The sequence below is a fragment of the Bubalus kerabau genome, chromosome 17 (assembly GCF_029407905.1).
Source record: "Bubalus kerabau isolate K-KA32 ecotype Philippines breed swamp buffalo chromosome 17, PCC_UOA_SB_1v2, whole genome shotgun sequence".
NCBI classification, from domain to species: domain Eukaryota; kingdom Metazoa; phylum Chordata; class Mammalia; order Artiodactyla; family Bovidae; genus Bubalus; species Bubalus kerabau.
In genome coordinates this window covers 7822850-7845292 of record NC_073640.1, presented here as the reverse complement: position 1 = coordinate 7845292, position 22443 = coordinate 7822850, and the positions used below count along the sequence as shown (strand labels likewise).

The 22443-nt window shown below is 45.9% G+C and overlaps 1 protein-coding gene across 1 annotated transcript in view; it reads left to right on the top strand.

The window, feature by feature from the left end:
• Positions 1-700: 700 nt before the first annotated feature.
• ADAMTS18 (ADAM metallopeptidase with thrombospondin type 1 motif 18) overlaps positions 701-22443 on the top strand; it is a 147157-nt gene continuing 125414 nt past the window's right edge. The window contains exons 1-5 of the mRNA XM_055553528.1: positions 701-775; positions 839-930; positions 1075-1147; positions 1908-1998; positions 4905-5221. Of these exons, the coding sequence (XP_055409503.1) occupies positions 701-775; positions 839-930; positions 1075-1147; positions 1908-1998; positions 4905-5221 (648 nt within the window). The remainder of the gene's footprint in view (positions 776-838; positions 931-1074; positions 1148-1907; positions 1999-4904; positions 5222-22443) is intronic.

Genomic DNA, 22443 nt, shown 5'->3' with positions numbered 1-22443 from the left:
CATCACCCTGCCACCCACAGGCCAACAAGGTCCTATTGATCTGACAGTCTACTTTCCTGCATCTGGCCTGTAAGCCTTCCATCAAGGCAGGTGCTATGTGCTAAGCTGCTCCCGTGCTGAGTCTTTGCAACGCCATGGACTGTAGGACACCAGTCTCCTCTGTCCATGGGGCTTCTCCAGGCAAGAATACTGGAGTGGGTTGCCATTTCTGCCTCCAGGGGTTCTTCCAGACCCCGGGATGGAACCCTGGTCTCTTATGTCTCCAGCTTTGGCAGGCGAGTTCTTTACCACTAGCGCCACCTGGCAAGCCATGGCAGGTACATTTCCTACTTGGGGACCTTCTCTTAAGTTGACACGCAAGACAGCACTCGTCTCTTTCTTTATAAAACTGATCTTCGGTCTTACTTGAAATATCAGCTCCTCACAGACATCTTACAGTCACACACATAGTTTGAGCTCTCTTCCATCCCCTAACTACATTAGATTCTGCTAGTCTTCTTTCTAATTGAGGGGTCCATTCTTTTCCTGTAGGGTCTCTGTGATAATTTTTGTTCTCAGATGGGAGAGTTACCCCTTGAGGGTTTTTTCCATTAGCCTGTGAGGAGGATATACTTTGTTATCCCTGCCAACAGTAGGGATCAAAAGATCAGATAAGTGTGGTGAGTACGCGACAGGCACAGCGCAGACGGGCTTCACGTCCATGGTGAAGGCGGCGGCTCACTTTGTAGGCTGTGGGGTCCGGGGCCAGGTTGAGGAGCTGGAAACGCGGTCACTGGTATAGGCGAGGCCACCGCCGGCCAGCCTGGGTTTTCACACGCTCTTGCTTGCAGCCCCCCAGGCCGCCGGAGATGTGCGAGTTACCGGGACTACTCGTTGGGTGAGCGAGGCCATTGTGCCCCTAGCCGGGCAGTTCCTCGTCCCCATTAAGGGGTTAGTAAGTCTCACCTGTGCAAGGAGAGGGCCCGCGGGAAGCGAGTTGAAGCAGGGGAGAGTCCCTGGCCCTTTGGAGGCTCTGAGAACGCTCCGTACCTACGCTGTCTAGCCAGGAGACTTGCAAAAGTAACGTCTGCACAGGCAGCCGGAGGAGTGGCGCCCCTCACCTGAACGGCCCCCTCCCCGCGCTCGGCTCTTCAGTCCTCGCGCTCCGGTGACGCTTTCCCAGCTTGGCCCAGGGCGCTCCCCTCCCTCCCTGGGCGGCCGGTCCCTCCTTCCCCTCCCTGCCCCACAACCTCTCCTCCCCCTGCGCCCCCTCCCTCGGAGCGGGAGCGGGGAATCCCACGCCCTCGCACCAGCCCGGGGGCTCGGACGGGCCCGGGAGCCGCTGGTCGCCAATCACCGTGCGGTGGAGAGGCGGGCGCTCGGCTCCGGCGCGCCGGGGGAGCCAGCTGGCGCTGCTGGACCCGGGAGCCTCAGACGCTCACCCCGACACAGAGCGACGCGCGGACCGCAGGGCGGGCGCGGACACAGCGCCTCAACCGTCTGCGCTTCGAGGCGCGCGCCCGCCCCGGCCCCGGGGCGCCCCAGGGAGGAGCAGGCGGCTCGGCGCTAGCCGGCATCGGCGGGCGGGCGGGCGCCGGGAGCCTGAGCTGGGGAGTCCCTAGGCGCCCGGCCCGCGATGTGAGCGGCGACGGCGGCTCCCACCTGGCGCCGCACCTGGAGCGCCGCGCTCCGGGGCGGCGGGGAGAATGCGCGCCGCCCGCAGCCGCCGCGCCCGCCCCTGACCATGGAGTGCGCCCTCTTGCTCGCGTGCGCCCTCCCCGCCGCCCGCTCGGGCCCGCCGTGGGGGCCGGCGGCGCGCGGGCGCGTGGCTAAGGCAGGTGCCGGGCGAGGGGCGCGCCGCCGGCGGGGGGGCCCGGGACGCCGGCCCCGCCGCGCCCTCACGCGCCGGGTCACCTTTTCCTTTGCAGGCGCTCCAGCTGTGCTGCCTCTGCTGCGCGTCGGTCGCCGCAGCCTTAGCCAGTGACAGCCGCGGCGGGGACGGCAGCGGATTAAACCACGGTTCGTATTCGCCCCCTCCCCGCCCCGAGAAGAGCTTTTCCAGGCACTTTGTCCCTTCTTTCCTTCCAAAGAAAGACAAGGTAGAACAACTCCCTTTCTCTCCCCCACGTGGCAGGTGTGCGCGTGTCCTGGATACACGGGTCCTGTTTGGAGAGGGGGAATGTGGCCAGGACTTTGAATTTATCATGGGAATCAGGGCCTCAAGCTGCAAGTCGCGTAAAGGAGAAAACAGTCCTTTCCCCCTTTCCCTCGTTCACAGACGGGTGGTTTAAAAAAAAAAAAAATCTGTGCTGCGGTGAGAAATTAGAAAGTGAATGGACATTGACCAGGTGGCTGATATCAAAAGGCACTTTCTCCATTTCCTTCTTCTTTCGAGAAAGAACACGTCCCCTTCTTCCTCCATCTTCACCATCCCCCCCAACTCCCCTCTCCCCCACCTTCCCTCCCTCACCTCTCCACTCCTGTTCCTTTTATCCTTTTCCCATCTTCTTACTCCCTTTTCTCTTCTCTTGTATCATTGATTCCCAAAGATCACCAGAGGAAAGCAGGTAGCTTCTCTGGGGGGCGAGGGGTGGGGGAGGGGGGTGCCTCTTCTGAGGTTTCCTGGCTGCAAACATCCAGAACACGCTTTACTTCTGTTATTTATTAACTTCTCCCTGGCACCTGGAAGGAAAATCCTTGTTTCCATTGTTCCCATCAGCTGCTGGGGAACAGCTAATTCCTGACCCAAGGTTTCTACAGCAAGACCTTGATGTCCAGCTGGGGTTCTATCACTTTTTCAGCCTTCCGCGGCCTTATCTCCTCCTCTCGGGGAATCAGGGATCCTTTTGGGGAGGAGAGGATGGCAGAGTCATGGAAAAGGCCATGCCACCCAGGAGTGGGTGAGTGAGGGGACCCAGGAGAGCCAAGAATTTGCCCTTGAGAAATTCACCGTTTGTCCAACCAGAAAAGCTGGCTGCAGTTTCTAAAACAACCCCTCATTGTTTCATCAGGGCCAAATGGCTTGAGATCCCCTCCATTCCAGTCTCCACCTGTAAGCACCTCATGTTAGGTAGCCCCTGGACTGATTAATCAGATCACTCACTGCAGGGGCTCTGAGTACCCCTCTTCCCACGAGGCACTGAATATTACCATCAGCCCACTGGTTCACCCTCCCTTTGCAAACAAACCAGCAGCAGGTGTCTCTGCTGGTAGGGGGCTTTGCAGGCTGATCCGAGGAAGGCTGGCTGGATAAGGCTCCTGTGTGTTCTCCCAGCTAAGAGCAGGCAGAGCTTCAGGTGGCTTTGCACAAGGAGGTAAGAATCAACGTAGCATAGAGACTGTCAGGAGCATGTGTGATTTTGACAATTAGGTTTTAGCCTGGGGGAGGGAGGAGGTGTTTTCTTGCTGTGTTTCATCAAAAAGCCTTGTACACGGAAAACACCATAGTAGAGGTTTTGAAGGGAAGTGGTATGTGTGCTGCTCAACTTTTTAAGGTTAAGAGAAAAACATTTTTTTCAATTGCTTTTTAATACGCATGTCAATTAGATAGTATTTCCAGTTAAAGAAGTGAAGAAAAAATGGGAAGGATGGCAAGAACATTGTAAGAATGAGTTTCTCAAGCAGTTTGCGTCTCAGATGATTCATATACAGAAGAACACCATTGAAAATTGCCGTATTGGGATTTTTTTTTTTAATTCAAATGTAGGACCAAATAGAATATCACTCATTGATTCCTGCTAGCTACAGGGCTTCTGTTCATTCTTTAGCTTTCTTTCTTTCTTTCTTTCTTTTTCAGTTGTTGACTATTTTGGGAAAAGGGAAATTCCTCTTGCTTTTCCTCCTCCAGTAACCAAGGACCCAAGTGACTCAAACATGCCTCTTAGTTATTTGGAATCTTTCTAAACACTATCCAAATTAGTTTCCCATTCTGTGCCTAGAAAGTGGAAACCCAGAGTGTTTTTTAATGCGCGGAGGGCATATTCCAAGTCATTTTGTGGACGATACTTTTCAGTTTCAATGTCCTGTGATAGAAACAGTGTGCTAGCCTCGTGTTTTTTCAAGCAGCAAATTGTTGTTTAACTTCTGCTCTCCAGGACAAGCAGCAATTAGTGCTGCTCTAGGGAGCAATGGGGAAGGTATTTTTAAACACGTCTTTCCAGGTGTCCCCTGATCTGACACGCCCCCACCAACATGTCTGAGCAGTTTTCAACATCAGACTGTAGAAGGAAGTCCTGACAATTCTGAGGCATTTTTATGTATCCACTTTATTTTATGCTTACAATTAAATGGAATAGTCCCAGGGAAAGCTTGCTGTAAAACATTCGGTGATATGAGTGCTGGAGTTTTTATTATCACGTATAATTAATATTGGAAGCATAAAACGGCAGTTACTTGTTAATTACCTGAGATTTCATCTCAAGTTACTCAGCGCCATGAGTTATATTTGAAATTTAAGCTCTGTCCATCTTCCTCCCCTCCCCCCCACCCCCCACAAATGCTCCCAATGTAGTTTAAACAGAGGTATCATCTTGGGGGAAAGTTCCTTTCTTTGACTTTATGGCTCCATGGTTATAATATTGTCTCCTCCAAGTCGACTTTGATGTGTGAATGACTCCATGATGGATATATAAAAAGTCCACCTCTCCGCAGACCGTGAACGTCGTGGTATTTTCCACGAACATTCTTTACATTCAGCAAGACGGTGCTTGACTTTTAGTTTCTGGAGGAATGACTGTGGTGGAGCTAATTGTCAAGATCACAAAATTCTCTCTGTCATGAGCTGCTCTGAGTGATATATCGTCTAGGTGCATGGCAGTGGAGACAAATATCTTTCAGCTGTGCATTGCTCACTGCCAGCCTGTGGGAAAGGGGCCCCTGGGGCATCCTGGGCTCGGGTGCTGACAGCCAAACCTTTCCCATTGCAGATTACGTCTTTGTCACGCCAGTAGAAGTGGACTCGGGCGGGTCATATATTTCCCACGACATTTTGCACAACGGCAGGAAAAAGCGGTCTGCGCAGAGTGCCAGCAGCTCCCTGCATTACCGATTTTCAGCATTTGGACAGGAACTACACTTAGAACTTAAGCCCTCGGCGATCTTGAGCAGTCACTTTATTGTCCAGGTACTTGGGAAAGATGGTGCCTCAGAGACTCGGGAACCCGCGGTGCCGAGATGTTTCTATCAGGGATTTATCAGAAACGACAGCTCGTCCTCCGTCGCTGTGTCTACGTGCGCCGGCTTGGTAAGCACCCCGACTCCCTCTCGCCTGCGTTTTGTGTAACCGGAATGAACAGATGTCTATAATACCGAGCGCTCTCGCAGCCAGCTCTACATATTCACACTGCCAGCTCTGATATGTAGAATCTTTTCAGCTGAATTAATCTAAGCTGCTCCCAGAAAAAGAAAATCTAATAGAACTTCAGTTACCATTTAAGAACGTTCTTTTGATGTTTATTGGTCTGGGCCTCTTCATTCTCCATGTTTGAGACAATCCCTGAGGAAATTAATTTGATGGATGCCATTCGCTTTGGAAAGTCTTGAGAGACCAGGCTTTATATAAATCTAGCAAGCTGCGTGCCTCTACAGTGCTCTGACACCGGGGAAACTGTTATTTAATGCAGGAGTACATTCACAGCCCTGAGAAGCCTGACCTTCCCTGTGGAAGGGAGGCCTCTTGTTTTCTTTCCACTAATCCGTTAGTGTTGTCCTGCAAGTGAGACATCCTTTTAGAATGTGATGTGGTGTGTTTGGGGGCTGGTGGGGTGAAGTGTGACATCCAGGAAGGTAGGGCATTTAAAAGCATTTGGGACAAGCTTTATTGCCTCCTGTGTGATCCTCACTGTTGAGCTCGAGACCCGTAATATAGTATAAATGATACTTGTCTCAGGATTCAGGCATCTGTGCATCAGTAAATGGCGATCTGGGTTGATGCCATCTTGTGTTACAGTTGGGAAGTGTCTGTAACTGACAGAACAGTGTGTGTGTATGTGTGTGTGTTGAGACACACAGTGGTCTCGCTCTGGTGTGGCTAAAAGAAGGAAAACGGGAGGAAAGCTCAATTGAGCATGTAGTTAATAATATACATGATACACTCTTACCGAACAAGAGGGCGGGGCTTAGGCGCTGGTTAATGACGACTTCCCTATTCTTGACTAGGTGAAACTTTATTACGTTAACTTTTTTTTCCCCCCATGTTGTGGCTTGACACATAACTAAAATGGTTCATCAAATCAGAGTTACAGTGTTTTGGTATGGTCTTTATAGAGTGAAGCAAAGATTTAACAGTTCTCAACTAAGCTGCATCTGTTTAAATGAACTATATGGCTTACTGGTGACTACATATTCTAAGCTGATTACACACATACAGGCAGCACCCACACCTGTGAATATATCTTGTGTTGGTTGGGTGGGTGGTGATGAGTCTCCTGACCTTTTGGGAGCATCCTCCTCTCTTCTATTTCAGTATCCTGACATCTTCAGAAGAAGGTTAGGCCCTCCATCACAGTGGCTTACACCACCCCATTCCACATAACCCAGTGGTTAGGAGCAGTCTGTCCAAGGTCATTTTCACACTAGCCCTTACTAGAAGGGCCTTGAGCAAGCTATGAACCTCCCTTAGCGTCTTCATCTCTGCAGTGGGAATAGCAAGAGGGTTTCCACTGCAGGCTGTGGGGGTGACGTGACTTCCTACATGCAAAGAGCCACAGCAGTTCTAGGAAGGCACTTAGGCGCCTCACGTGGGATGAGCTCAGGATTCCACTCTCTGTGAGTGATAGGAAGTCGGACCCTGATCATCTGATCCCATGTGCAAAGATGTTGGGTTGTTTCTCCTAAGAAGGAAATTCACTTTAGAACAGGGAACAAAGAGCTACTTCATATGTAAAATGAGGCAGGCTACACAGTTTCATCTTTGGGATGGAAGTGAAAGAAGTCGTCGGCAACCACATCTGCCTGTGCATAAGGCCAATATACATTTTTTTTCTTTTCATGCCAGTCTGATTTTGTTTTTATGTTTTCAATTTGATTTTTATTTTATATTGGACAATAGTCTGATTTACCAATGTTGTGTCAGTTTCAGGTATATAGCAAAGTGATTGAGTTTATACACACACACACACACACATATACATATACACACACATTCTTTTTCATATTTTTTCCCATATAGGTTATCACAGAATATTGAGTAGAGTTGCCTATGCTATACAGTAGGTCCTTTTTGATTATCTATTTTATGCATAGAAGTGCATTTATGTTAATCACAAACTCCTAATCTTTACCACTGCACTAGCTGGGAAGCACATACATTTTTTCCTTTGCATACCAATCTGATTTTTGTTTGTTTTTATTTTGTAATTCAATTTTTATGTGTTCAGTTCAGTCACTAAGTCATCTCCAACTCTTTGTGACCCCATGGACTGCAGCACGCCAGGCTTCCCTGTCCATCATCAACTCCCTGAGCTTACTCAGACTCATGTTCATCGAGTCAGTGATGCCATCCAACCATCTCATCCTCTGTTGTCCCCTTGGACTATAATTTGATTTACGATGTTGTATTTCAGGTGTACAGAAAAGTGATTGGGTTATATGTATATGTATAATCCATTCTTTTTCAGATTTCTTCCCATATAGATTATCACAGAATATTGAGTAGAGTTGCCTGTGTTATACAGTAGGTCCTTTTGATTATCTGTCTTATACATAGTAGTATATACATGTTAATCCCAACTCCTAATTTACCCCCGCCCCCCTCCACACCTTTCCACTGTGGTAATCATAAAGTTGTTTTCCAAGTCTGTGAGTCTTGGAAATAAGTTTGTATCATTTTAGATTCCACATATAAGTGATATCATATGATATTTGCCTTTTTCCTTCCAACTCACTTCACTTAATATGATCATCTCTAGGTCCAACCATGTTGCTGCAAGTGGTATTAGTTCGTTCTTTTTTTATAATGCCAATATAAGTTGAAACCACGGAATTCACATTGTTTCTTTCAACAAACCAGCCACATATACTTAATTAACTATTTCTCTAGGCCTCGGTTTCCTCTCCTGAACCATGTGAAATGATTTCTAAGACTACTGCCATCTCTAGGCATCTGAGTCTAATTATCAGTCAGTTTACGCCATCAGGGCCCACTAGGTATGGGGTGGGGAAGGTATCAAGCTCTTGCATCACACACTTCCCCATGTCCTGCCAAGAACTGCAAAATATAAACCCATACAGCCATCCTTAATCAAACAAAAAGAAAAATAAAACAGGGAAGAGGATCAAACCCCAAATGAAAAAGCTGAGATATTGCTCTGTATTAAGTTTTGTAACTTCTATTGAAGTATAGTGTATATACAGAAAGGGGCAAAAATCATGGTGTACAGCCTAATGAATTTTCACAACGTTCACATCCCTGTAACCAACAGCCAGATCAAGTAGGACATTACCAGTGCCTGGAAAGCCCACTCCCCATCCCTCATCCCCTTCCAGTCACTGCCCACCAGAAGTAACCGCTAACCTAATTTATAACATAGCTTGATTTCATCTATTTAAAACAATTTTACTTGAGGGAGGGTCATACAATATTCCTCTGTATGAATGATATATGTTGTTTCTCACTGTTAATGGCTGTTGAAATTGTTTCCAGTTTGGTGCTGTTGTGAGAAGTACTACCAAACACTCTTGTCTCTGCCTTTTGGTAAACTTACAGACACATTCTGTTGGAAACATACCGAAGACTGAAGTTTCTGGGTCATAGGGTAAAATATATATGCTCTCCTTTGCTAGAGTCTGCCAAACAGCTTTTCAGAGGTTGAACTAGTTGACACTGCCTTCAGCAGTGTGTGAGAGTTCCAGTTGCTTCAGATCCCTATCAACACTTGCTATTATCTCTTTTCCATTTTAGACACTCCTATTGATGGATGTGAAGCAGTACCACATTATGGGTTTCGTTTGAATTGTTCTGGTGGTTAATGAAGTCGAATCCTTTCTTATGCCTCCTGGCCACTTCTATACCCTCTTTTATGCTCTGTTAATAGATCATATATGGACAGGCAATAGTATATACGTTTTCTCTGTTATCGGAAAGTAGAGTCTTCTTTGAAGCCTTCTGTGAGCCAAAATGACAACAGCAAAGAAGCAGTTCCCTCAGGACACGTCTTGGCAGTGAGTGCACAGAATAAACTGGCCTGGAGCACAGCGGCTCACACGCGCAGGTCAGAGCTGCAGGAGCTTGATGCACAGGTGCTGAGTGCGGTTCCTGGAGAGGGCTTGGTGGTGCCACTTCCCCTGCTGGGGGTGAGTGCTGCCTCTGTAAGGGCTCACTGGAAAACCAATAGATGAACGCTCATCGCCATTTTTGCTTTGGGGTTTTTGTTTTTGTTTTTTAACGTCTTTTGTAAAAGCAAAGTGGTGTAAAGCAAGCTTTTGAAAGTGGGGCATTTCTGCAAGTGTCTTCAGCCCAAATTGTGGTGCTTTTCCCTTTCTTTGTGAATAGAAGCAAGAATTCTGAGCAAAAATACCTTTGCCAACTTATCTTTGATAGCATGGCTATACACCTCTAACAGTGCTGATCTGCATATGAAACACTGTTGAGGGGCAACAGTGAGCACTGGGAGATGACTTGAGGCTCCAACTGAGGAATCACTTCACTAAGGAGACAGAGAGATGACTCTTCCCCCTGAAGTGTCTACATCAGAGTTTCACCGAGAGTGGGGCTGGACAACTGGCAACAGGATGACTTTCAAGGTGCTGGCAACTTCTAGTCTGCATCAGTGTGTATTTAAAAAGTAAGAAGTCGCCTTTAGAGAACAGAATACCGACAGGAAAGCTAACCATTCTCTTGATGGCTAGGGAATCCCGGGAGAGGCTTAGAAAGGGTGGAAGGGTTAAAGTGTGTGTGCGTGTGCATGCATGCATGCGTGTACACACACTCGCTCAGTCCTGTCCAACTCTTGTGCAACCCCATGGACTGTAGCCCACGAGGCTCCTCTGTCCATGGAATTTTCCCAGCAAGAATACTGGAGTGGATTGCCATTTCCTCCAGGGGATCTTCCCAACCCAAGGATTGAGCCTGCATTGGCAGACGGATTCTTTACTACTGAGCCACCAGGGAAGCCCAAGGGTTTTAACAGTGAAATATATATGAATATATATGCATGTGCACCTATTCAAGTTAGGATTTCTCAAGCAGGGAATTTAATAATTTACAATTAAATTCTGTTCAAAATATTCTCTTAAAATGTACCTACCCCCCATGATAGTGAGTGAGGTCACTCAGTTGTGTCAGACTCTTTGAGACCCCATGGATTGCAGCCTACGAGGTTCCTCCATCCATGGAATTTTCCAGGCAAGGTTACTGGAATGGGTTGCCATTTCCCCCCATGATAGATCTCATTTTATTCATAAGTTAAATAGGTGGTTTGTTGTTGTTGCTCAGTTGCTGTCATGTCCAACTCTTTGTGACCTCATGAACTGCAGCACACCAGATCTCCCTGTCATTCACTATCTCCCAGAGTTTGCTCAAACTCATGTCCATTGAGTCCATGATGCCATCTAAACATCTCATCCTCTGTTGCCCCCTTCCCCTCCCACCTTCAATCTTTCCCAGCATCAAGGTCTTTTCCAATGAGTTGGCTCTTCGCATCAAGTGGCCAAAGTATTGGAGCTTCAGCATCAGTCCTTCCAATGAATATTCAGGGTTGACTTCCTTTAGGATTGACTGATTTAATCTCCTTGCAGTCCAAGGGACTCTCAAGAGTCTTTTCCAGCACCACAATTCAAGAAGTATCAATTCTTATTTATTTGGAATAACCCATCAAACAGGAGTTGCAAACTTCTATTTGTGAATCCTGCCTACCATTATTTCTGGAGGTGGTGGTTTTTTAAATTTTGAATTTCAGCAGGATCTAACTCTCTCCAGCCCACCACCACCCCCTACACCTGGTGGCCCTACAGCCTGTGAACATTATCTGAGTTTGCAAAACTGTGTCCCAGAATCTCAGGGTTGCAGATGAACTGGATCTCATCACTCTCTGCCATGCGCATACTTTACACTATACCCAGCTTCCCCTGGGTACCACTTAGATGAAATGCTTATCACATTCAGGAAGCCCATGAGTTGTCAGGAGACCCTTCATCTTAATGTTGAACTACATACAACCTATCTTCTTATGCCTTTCATCTGTATTTCTCAGTTTTGTTTTCTGGGATGGTAGGAGAAACCTGTGTCTTTCTTCCTGCATATGAGGAGATCTAAGATATGCATCTGTCCCCAAGAGTGGAACTTTCGTGCTCTTTTCTCAGGAAGACAATAATTTTCAGAGTGTGATCAGCCACATTGGCTTCACTTGCATGCCTGTGTCCTCAGTCGTGTCTGACTCTTTGCAACCCCGTGGACTGCAGCCCACCAGGCTCTTCTGTCCATGGAATTTCCCAGGCAAGAATACTGGAGTGAGTTGCTATTTCCTCCTCCAGGGGATCTTCCCAACCCAGGACTCAAACTCATGTCTTCTGCCTCTCTTGCATTGCAGGCAGATTCTTTACCATTAAGCCATCAGGGAAGCCCCAGCTTCACTTGAAGTATTGACATTTTCAATGTCTTTATGTACAACAGAAGGTCAACAAGACTGGGCCCAGGAATATGTGTTTTTTAATTTTCCAAATGATTCTAATACATACTAACATGAGAGAACCACTGGATTAGGACATTGAATATGTAGGCAAATTAATTTGCTGTTGGTCTTACAGAGTGAGCCTGTTTCTGAAACTTTGTAGAAATGTCATATTTGGAGAACTGACTGGAAAGATTATGTCATTCAATATTGATGAAGTTCTGTTATGTCAGGCACTGTTTGGAGCACAGGGTGGAGAAAGCTGCAAGCAAAAGGAATGCTGTAGGAACTTCCCTGATGGTCCAGTGGTTAAGACTCCATGCTTCCCCTGCAGGGGTCATGGGTTTGATCCCTGGTCAGGGAACTAAGATCCTGCATGCCATGGAGGGAGAAAAGGTGGATGCTGTATTCTGCTTTATAGCATTTCTTTCCAAGGGAGAAATGGAGTGGAGATGTGAGACCCAGAAATTACTATTTGATTTTGAATTAAACTGTTATTCAACAGAGCCCTGGAACAAACGGTTCATGGAGGGTGGTTTTAGATTAGCATGTTAACAAGTCAGAAACGCCCTATGTTATAGGTTTTGCCTAACTCTGTTTAAAAGTTTCCCTAACTAATTTGATCATGGAACCTGTTTTTCAGGGAACCTCTCTTCATAGTCTAGTAGACTTCTCTGGTAACTCAGATGGTAAAGAATGTGCCTGTAATGCAGGAGACACTGGGTCAGGTAGATCCCCTGGAGAAGGGAATGGCAACCCACTCCAGTATTCGTGCCTGGAGAAGTCCATGGATGGAGGAGCCTGGCTGGTTACAGTCCATGGGGTCACAAAAAGTCGGGCAGGACTAAACAACTAACACTCAGAGGCAAGACAATCACCAAAGCAATGATTCCTAAAAGAGGTACTGTAATATTATGTATTGATGTCTGACTCTTAAGAGGTGTTGAGGCATCAAAGGGTGGTTTCATGGCCATATATTCCTATAAGGTTTGGGAAACTTTAAGCAAATGTCCTTGCTCTCATACATTTCTCACCTTTTAATGCTCACATGCATGGTGCTGCTCCAAGAGGTCGAATTTTGACAAACTTGATGACTTCCCCGCCTGCCTCCCTTTTAAGCCACACTTCCATCAACAAATTGCCAGGGTTCCAGGATTCATCATGGAAGAGTAATTGTTAGGTCTAAGATGATTTGCACTTTAATAGACCTGATGAATCCAGTTACTATGTCCACCAGTTGGGAAAATGTACCTCTTGATTGAGGAGTCTGGAGACTCAGCTCCATTCACAACATGAAGATCCAGGGAAGAGGCATGCAAAGATGCTCCCTGTGTTGCATTTCCACCCAGATCTATTCTTTACCTCTAATTAGTCACCTCCGCAGCAGATCTGGCTGGCAAGAATGGTAGAGAGCTGTGTTGTTCCTCTGGCGTCTTCTATCCAGTCTTGGATTAAGCTCTAGCCTCAGCATCACATCAGGGGCTCAGAGTGGAGTGGGTACCACAAGGTCCCTCCAGCCTTTGTTGCGATTTCATCACTTGGTTTTCGTTTCTTGTTGCTTTGTCCCCAGCCATTAAACCATAAGTGGCATTTCTCCTCCATGGCTGGCTGCCCTCTTGTCCCCATTGTCTCCTTCCTGGTGGTGGTCTTTTGGGACTATGACTGAAGGGACCATTCTTTGGAGAGCCTGGGTCCCTGCAAGGAGCTTTGGAAGCAGTTGGATTTCAGTAGGGACGCTTTGATCTCGCTCTTTTTCAGAAGTGTTTTATGACTCAGAAAGTTCCGCCATTGAGTTGCTGTTGCTGGCTGCCCAGTAGTCTTTAGAAAGCTGATTTCCATTCATCAAAGGGCTGAAGTTAAATGACCTTAGTCCAGACAGGCAGAAAGAAAGCAGAGCCTCTTCTGCTTTGGGAGGCCTCGTTAACCAGCAGAGGTTTGCTGCCTGACACACACCCCCTTGCAACTTTTCAGTCACTTGAGAGCATCATGTGAAATTAAGGATTAGACTGGATTCTATTTACACGTTTTTGAACACAGGCTGACCCAAGTCAGAGATGTTTTCTTAGATTTTGACTTGTTTCATCAATGGCGAAAAGATTTTTTTTTTTGGCCTTTTTTCTATAGGCCCTCTTCAGACATGGTTTGTGAAGATGATAATTTGCTCAGAACAACACTTTTTGCAAAATGCCAGCCAGTCTCCTTTTTTTTTAACTGCCAAGCTTCTTGCCAGAGAGCAGGATCCCCAGGCTGATCTGAAGGGTGCTCTCATGGGAAGGCAAAATGCTGATCCTTCCTCCCTGTGTGCTCAGCCTGTTAAAGCATGGCTGCTGAGATCAGTCTCCCAAGCACCAGAACTGTGAATCTTGGGTGCTGCGCCTCAGTTTTCTCATCTGTAAAGTGGGCAGTGGTCTGTCTGTCTCCCTCCCTCCCTCCCTCCCTCTCTCTCTCTCTCTCTCTCTCTCTCTCTCTCTCTCTCTCTCTCTCAGGATTGTGGTGATCTATGATGAATTCCTTCCTCAGTTACTCTTCTGTTAGTTGTAGCTTGCTTTTTTAATTGAGTTGTAGTTGGTATACAGTGGGGCTTCCCTGTGGCTCAGATGGTGAAGAATATGCCTGCAATGTGAGAGATCTGGGTTCAATCCCTGGATCGGGAAGATCCCCTGGAGAAGGGAGAGGCAACCCACTCCAGTATTCTGGGCTTGAGAATCCCATGGACAGAGGAGCCTGGTGGGCTACAGTCCATGGGGCTGCAAAAGAGTCAGACATGACTTAGAGCCTAAACAACACGGGCTAGCATAACAAACAACCACAGGACTGAGGGGCTTAATAAAGTTTGGACGGCGGAAATCTGAGATCAAGGTGTCAACAAGGTTGATTTTTCTTGAGGCCTCTGTCCTTGACTTGTTGATGGCTGTCTTCTCCCTTTGTCTTCATGGGAGCCTGGCAAGCTACAGTCCGTGGGATCTCGAAGAGTCAGACACAACGGAGCGACTGACACACACACACTGGTGAACAGTATTATGAACTTACAGGTGTATAAGACAGTGACTCACAATTTTAAAAGGCTCTAGGCTCCATCCCCTATGTCGTGCAGTATGTCCTTGCAGCTACTTTTATACATAAGCACTTGTACCTCTCGCACCCCTTCCCTATTATTGCCCCCCACCACTGATAACCACTAGCTTGTTCCCTATGTCTGGGAGCCTGCTGCTTTTTTGATATTCACTAGTTTCTTATATTTTTCAGATTCCCTGTGTGATATCACATAGCATTTGTCTGTCTTTGTCTTACTTCACTAAGCATAAAACCCTCTAAGTTCATCCATGTTGCTACAAGGAGCAGACTTCCGTTCTTTTTGGAAAGCATTCCATTGTGTGTTTATATGTATGTATATACACACACGTACATACACACGCATCTTCTTTATCCAGTCATCTGCTGACGGACACCTAGGTTGCTTCCACGTCTTGGCAGCTGTAAATACTGCTGCTGTGAACACTGGGGTGCATGTATCTTTTTCCACTAGTGTTTTTGTTTCTCTCGGATATAGACCCAGGAGTAGAATTGCTGGGTCACATGGTAGTTCCTTGAAGATTCTTGACTTTGGTCTAGGAGAGGATCTAGGAAGGAAATGGTCATTGAAACTCCTGGCCTGAGGCCTTTTCAGGCTCCTGAGAACAGGAAATGAGCCCTTGGATATTGGCAGTCATACTGGTGAGAATCCTGGGGATTTTATGGGGGAAGGTAGCCACCACTTGATCAGTGATGAAGACATAAAATCAGAAAATGAGAGGAAGATAAAGAATCAAAGAGGAAGGAGCCAAGAAATCAATAAAGATTGGGATCAAGGCACATATGATAAATCAGGGCAGTGCGGAATGGCTTTGAGCTCCGACTTTGAAACCCCAGTGCTGGCCTTTTCTATGTGACCCAGGTCAAACTATTTACCCTCTCTGGGCTTGATTTTTCACTGGCAAATGAGGATAATGGTAGTTCCTTCCTCAGGGGGTTATGGATGCTTAATCAAAAGAAAAAATGCTCTGTGTGCAATGCTAGAAACAGTGGCGGGCACATAGTGGCGATAACATATCAAGCAGTAATTGGTATTATTAGCAGCAGAATTGGCTAGTGCCAATCCTCCTGACCACCCACAGGAAAGTAAGTTTTAGCCTAGATAATAAAAAGTTTATATTGATTGAGCACATATCGAATTTTTAAAAACTGGAGCCATGGAGTAGAAGATTCAGCTAAGACACAGACCGAGACATTTTATGATATTTAACTATCAGTTGGCATATTGCTATTCAAAGTCTGAAGTAGCAGTTTACTTCATGTACTTCAGAAAGACCTGGGCACTTCAGGAGGGGGAAGAAAAAAAAGCCCTACATATATTTATGCCCCACCTCTGAAAATTCAGTAGGTCCTGGGTGGAGCCTGGGTGTCAACTTAAATAAAGGCAAGAAAAGCTTCACAGATTGTTCGGGGGGGCACCGGAGGCTGTGAATCGTTGTCCTAAAGGAGTCTGCAAAGAAGCTTGCCTGCAGGAAATGGAAAACTAGTGGGACATCCTCTGGGAATTGTTTTTGCTCTTGGAACACATCACACCTTCCAAGTGTGTTCATAAGTGCTCTGTCTAGCGTGAGCCTGTGTGTGTGCTCTCGAGGGGGCAGGCGGGGGTCGCTGGGGTAAATCCAGATGTACAGAGGGTTCTTGTTTCTGTATCATAGAACTCTTCAGTGGCAAGTATAAAAACTCCATCTTGAACTCGGTTAGGCATAAGAAAATGTGTATTTTTGGCTCTGGAGCAGTCTTTCTCATTCCTCCTCCTGTCTGTCTCTCTGTTTCTCTGCCTCCCTGTTTCTCCCCCCTCACCCCTTCCGCCCACCGCCGACCCGCTTCCTCCGCCCGCCTCTTCCCCTCCCCACCTGTACTGGGATGACTAGCTTCCACCAAGGCTGGACCCAAGCTACCAAATCCCATCATCACCGTCCTCTTTCTGTCAGCCTTTCGGCTCTCTCTCCTCCTGCTGGTTGCACCTCCACGTGCAGGAGCCCCGAATTCCAGATGTGATTCAGATGCTGCCCTGGGTGTCTGGTGTCACACATGACTTGCAGTGACTCTGTGGTTGAACCGACGTCATACGTGGGAACAATCGCGTGGGGCTCTGGGCTTTATTTGCTCTCTCACCTGTCCGTAAGCCTCAGAGGGCCCCACTCAAACCCTCTGTGCCCAAGCAAGACTAAATCAGATTTTGGATTGTATATTGGCATGTGAATTAGTGGATAGAAGGCGGTCTGGGATGCACAGCAAGCCAAGGGCTTCACAGTTACGTGTCAGTTTGAAGCTCTTTGTGAAACCAGAGTTGATTCTTTCTGTTGTATGTGGCCTTAAAATACACATACATTGTGTTAGTCCATACTTTTTTGACATTGCTTTTTTTTTTTTTTTTGATGATGATGGAGGAGTGCCTAAAAATAATGTGTGTCTTGAAGTTCCTTGTTATTCTTTTAATTCCTGTATATTTAATCACACCCTTATAATTAATATGCTTGTTTCTAGTTTGTTTGCTGTTGCTGAAAAAGTATGCATGTGTATGGGTCTTCTTAGTTATATCCAATTCTATATTTTATGAGAGAGACAGAAAGACCCACCTTGTGAAAAGCTGGGATGCCAAACACAGGCGGGATATTAGCTATGGCCAGAGATGGACTTACTGATACTGACATTATCCACCCAGTACCACGCTCACCTTGGTTGTATAACATGCAGTGTTACTGAGAACTCATTTCATTTTGTCTTCCACGAGCCTAAGACAGTCACTTAGGAAACCAATTCTCTCCAGCAGAGCATGTGTGCTGGTAAAACTGCATGGTTTCCCACCGTCAACAGTAAACAATTTAAGAGAAAATGGTACTGATTAATTCCTGAAGTCCAAGTATAAACAGGACTAATGTTAACAGTGCACATGAAGGCTTTCAGGACCCAAAATATTTGCCTGGACTTCCTACACATCTTTGTCCACAAACCCGGGAGCTCCTCCTCGATTAGATCAAGTTGTTCCCGTGGACGTCAGTTCCCACGGTTTTCCTATCCAATTACAGGGCCGCGTTCACTCAAATACCATAATGCAAGTCTGGTGAGCATGTTCTGTCTGGACTATATGCTCACCTCTCCTGAAGGGATGCCTTTGATGTATGGGAGGATTTCAAGTTCAGCTGAATTCTTTTGATTGCTTATTCATGCCACTGAGCTTTGGAATATCTTATCTGCCCTTATTACCACTGCAAGTCAAGGGGGCATGCTTTCCAGTATAAATTATAAAGTGCACATCACTAATTTACTAGAAGTCAGCTATGCGCACACCCTTCTTTAGAACCAGCACTTGAAAGGGATTGAGATAAGCTCGTCAAAGGAGATTATCTCTGACGATTTACTGAGTTCTCCCACAGCCCGTGCTGCTGCAGCGTCTGTGGGTTCATTCTGCGACTTCACAGTTCAACCCCCTTTCGTATTTTACTCTGTCACTTGCGGGAGGAGAATGAAGAGTTACCCCAGATGAATTTCTCCGTGGATGAATAAGGCACACAGTTTTTATTTCCCCCTCGATTGTCGAGTTTAGGTCTATTTTAGGCAGCGCAGAGATGCAGCCAAAAGAAAATATTGCTGAAATGCATTCTCACTCTTTAAATACACTAATGTATTTCCCTAAGGCTTAGTCTTATCTCGGGGTTTTACAGTCATTGTTTTCCAGTAAAAGGCATTGAAGTAAGACGAATTCCAATCCCTTTAAAAGACCCTTTACTCCTGTGTGAAGCAAATGCTAATTTCTGTTTAATGGTATATATTTAACACCGTCATTTGTGTTAAAATAATATCAAGATCAATGAGTCTTAGCATATAGAGCTTTAAAAAATACAAATGCCTAGATCCAACTGAAAGCAGAATGGCTGTGAATGGGGGCCAGATACCTATGTTTTTAAAATACTCCCCAGTTTTTCAAAGACTCTCCAGTGGATTCTAATGTGCAGTCAAGTTTGAGGACCCCTGCTCTAGATAAATGTCCCCAGAGGCTTTAGAGATGCTATCACCTTAGAAATGCTTTGTGCAGTAGTTTAAGAAGGCAGGATGGTATGTTAAAATGCATGGGATTTGAGAAGTTTCTCTCTTTCACTTAAGAGTTAATGTGATCTTGGTGAAATTATCCTTTGTAAATACACTTTATTTTGAAATAGTTTCAGATTCACAAGCAGTTGCAGAGATAATAGAGAGTTCCCATGTATCCTTCCCCCAGCTTTGGGACATCATCAAATTATCGGAGAATCTAGTTTCTTTGTCTGTAAAGCAGAGATGAAAAAAACAACAGCAGCTTCAAAGTGAAACTGTACACCTCAGGTTCAGACTTGAACCCAGGGGCTGGGACTTGAACCCACTGTCTTTTCATTGAGGTCATGCACCTGGCCTTAGGACTTGATGAAGCTTGAGTTCTTTCTCTCATCGCAGAAGGAATTCAGTGAGAGACAAAGTGATAGGTAAGAAGTGGATTCATTTAGAGAGATACCTCATAGACAAAATGTAGACCATCTCAAAAGGCGCCAGCGGCCCTGGGAGACACACTCCACAGACAGCGTGTGGGCCATCGCAGAAGGCGAGAGGCCCCAGATACAGAGCGGTTAGTATTTATGAGTTGGGTAAGTTCATGGGCTAATGAGTGGGAGGACTGTTCCAACTGTCTGGAGAAAGGGGCAGAGATTTCCGTTAAGCAGCTGGACCAGTGCCCATTTTTTGGTCTTTTATGGTGGCCTGCGAGCCGTCATGGCGCTGGTAGGTGTGTTACTTAGCTCGTGCTAGTATATTACAATGAGCCCAGGATGAGGCTCAGGCTCCACTGGAAGTCGAATCTTCCGCCGTCTTGGCCCTCACTGGTTCTAACCGGTTATGTTGTATCCTCAACGGCTGTGTCATTCTTGTAGAGATTGTTCCCTGCCCCCTTTACTCCCCTTTGAAAAGGGTTACTGTCAGAATTAAATGAGATAATGATAAAGTGTAAAACCTGTGGGAGAGAGAGTTCTAAGTGGGCTCCCGAGCTTCCCAGCCCCTGCTGTGTGCACACCCTCCAGTGATTTGCTCACTGGTGCTAATTTAGGTGCTGCTGGGAGGGGATTTTGCAGGTGTAATGAAGGCATCAAATCACTTGACCTTACAATGGGGATATTGTCCAGGTAGGTGTGAGCTATCCTATGATCACACAGAGTCAGGAAAGTCAGAAAGCATCATAGCTAGAGGGATTTGACATGTGAAAAATTCTCCATGGCTGGTTTTGGAGGCGGAGGGGACCACGTGGCGTCTAGCTGATGACCAGCCAGGAAATGAGGCCTCAGTTGTACAAATAGAAGGGACTGAATGCTGCCAACCACCTGAATGAACTTGAAAGTGGACTTTTTCCCAGAGAAAGGAACGCAGCCTGGCTCAGGCAGAAGCCCTAGCCTAGAACCCAGTCACACTGTGCCCAGACTTCTGACTTGCAGAACTGTGAGCTAATAAATTGGGATTATTTTTAACCTGCTAAATATGTGGTAATTTCTTCTAGAGCAGTAAAAAAAGAAAGAAAGAAAAACAAAGGCAGAAAACGTCTAGAGGGCTTCCTCTGCAGCTGGTGTGAAGAACTGATGTGTCCCTTCCCATTGCAGAATCTGGGTGTCTGAGATTATCCATCAGCTCCTCATGGAGCAGGTGGGATAGGGGGTTGAGGAGAAGAAGCAAGCGTCCTTGATATTCACTGTTCACAGTTGTGCAGTAATTGTGATATTTAGCCCAGGGCTTCTCGGCGCACCTTTGACGGTGTGGATGGACTCCTGGGGCTCCCTGCAGGGGTGGGGAGGGGGCCGTCCGGGGCATTGTAGGGTTCTCAGAAGCATCCCAGGCCTCTACCCATGAGATGTCGGTAGTACCCCCCTGGCTGTGTCCAAAACTGTTTCCAGACATGGCCAGGTATTCCCTGGGGACAACCAGGAAGAACCAGTGATACAAAACTATCACGAACTGGCCTCTTTAACAGAATGGATTTGTGTAAGTCTAACATTTTTCAGGATATACTTGTTGATCTCAATGCCATAAAGAATAACGATGTTAAGTACTTCACCTACTTTGGAGGAATTTAGCTAGGGAGACCAAGATGAATGATATATGGGGGCTGGAGAGTGAATTGACTGGAGGCAGAAAAACTGTCTGGAAATACATTTAAAAATGTGTATTTGTTTTGAATTTCACAGAATGCTAGCCTACCCTGCTGAAAATAGCTGGATCTCTGTTGGCACAAAGATATCTTTATAAGAAAATTGACTCTTGCATTCTTATGCAGGAGGGAAGCTAACCATGGAGGATGTAGGTTAGAAATATGAATTCTGTTTCTGAATTTGCAGCTGAGCTTGGATAGAAGTTAAATATCCTGCCTGTTCTCTTGATCTATAAGGTTGGGGGCAGTGGGCAATTCTGGGGATGAAGTGAGAATGTTCTCTGTGTTTGGTGATTGTGTGTTCAGCCGTTACGCTGAGAAAGATTGAGGGCAGAAGGAGAAGGGGGCGACAGAGGATGAGATGGTTGGATGGCATCACTGATTCAGTGGACCGGAGTTTGAGCAGGCTCCAGGAGATAGTGAAGGATAGGGAAGCCTGGCGTGCTGCAGTTCAAAGAGCCGAATGTGAGTTTGTGACTGAGCAATAACATTCAACCTAGGAACCTTGTAAAGATATATTAGATCTCTCTATCACTTGCATGGAATTGGGTGATTTATTATGCATTAATTTCTTAGTACTTGGAGAGGCAAGGTACTCAGGGAACTTTGGAGCTCTGTTTTTTTTTTTTTTAATTTACTTTAATTGGAGGATAAGAGCTTTACAATGTTGTGGTGATTTTTGCCATATTGCCATATATTGAAAGAGACACAGATGTAAAGAACAGACTTTTGGACTGTGTGGGAGAAGGTGAGGGTGGGATGATTTGAGAGAAGAGCATTGAAACATCTATATCACCATATGTAAAATAGGTGACCAGTGCAAGTTTGATGCATGAAGCAGGGCACTCAAAGCAGTGCTCTGGAACTCTTATTTTAATTGGAATGCTAGGTGAGGACCCTAAGTTTCTCATACACATAGATTTACCAGCTTACCTGATCGTTGAATCTATTTCTGTCATCCCTTCTTTGAATAGACCCTTCATCCAAGAGTGAATAGTACAATGGTCTTATATAATTTGCAACATTCTTTAAATTACTCAGTCTCTTTATAAATATACCAGGTAAGCAAAGCCAAGGTCACTTCAGGGCCTATATTCTTAGCTCTCAGTAATGAATTGCTAGTATTTCTTCTCTCTTTCTATTCTAGTATTTCTTCTTTCTCTCTCTTCCTTCCTCTTTTCCACCCATCAACCCATCCTTCTGACCCAAAACATTTATTCCAAATAAATGTTTTGTGTGCCTAAGTCCTATCCTAGATTTTAGAAATACAAAAATGATAATGTGGATCTTTAATCCTAGGATATTCTGTTGTCCTTGTGGGGAGGATTGGTGGCAGGGATATATAGACATATAAGGACAGGGTAACAAAGTTAATGTAATTGCTAAGGTGTGTTTAAAGAACCATGAGAGTGCAAATAAGGTAAGACATTTTTCTTTAAAATTTGGGAATAGTTGCTTTACAATGCTGTGTTTCAGCTGTACAGCAAAGTGAATGAGCCACACATATGCATATATTTCCTCTTCCTTGGATTTCCTTCCCATTTAGATCAGCACAGAACATTGAGTGGAGTTCCCTCTGCCATACACTAGGTTCTCATTGCTTATCTGTTTTATACACAGTAGCAT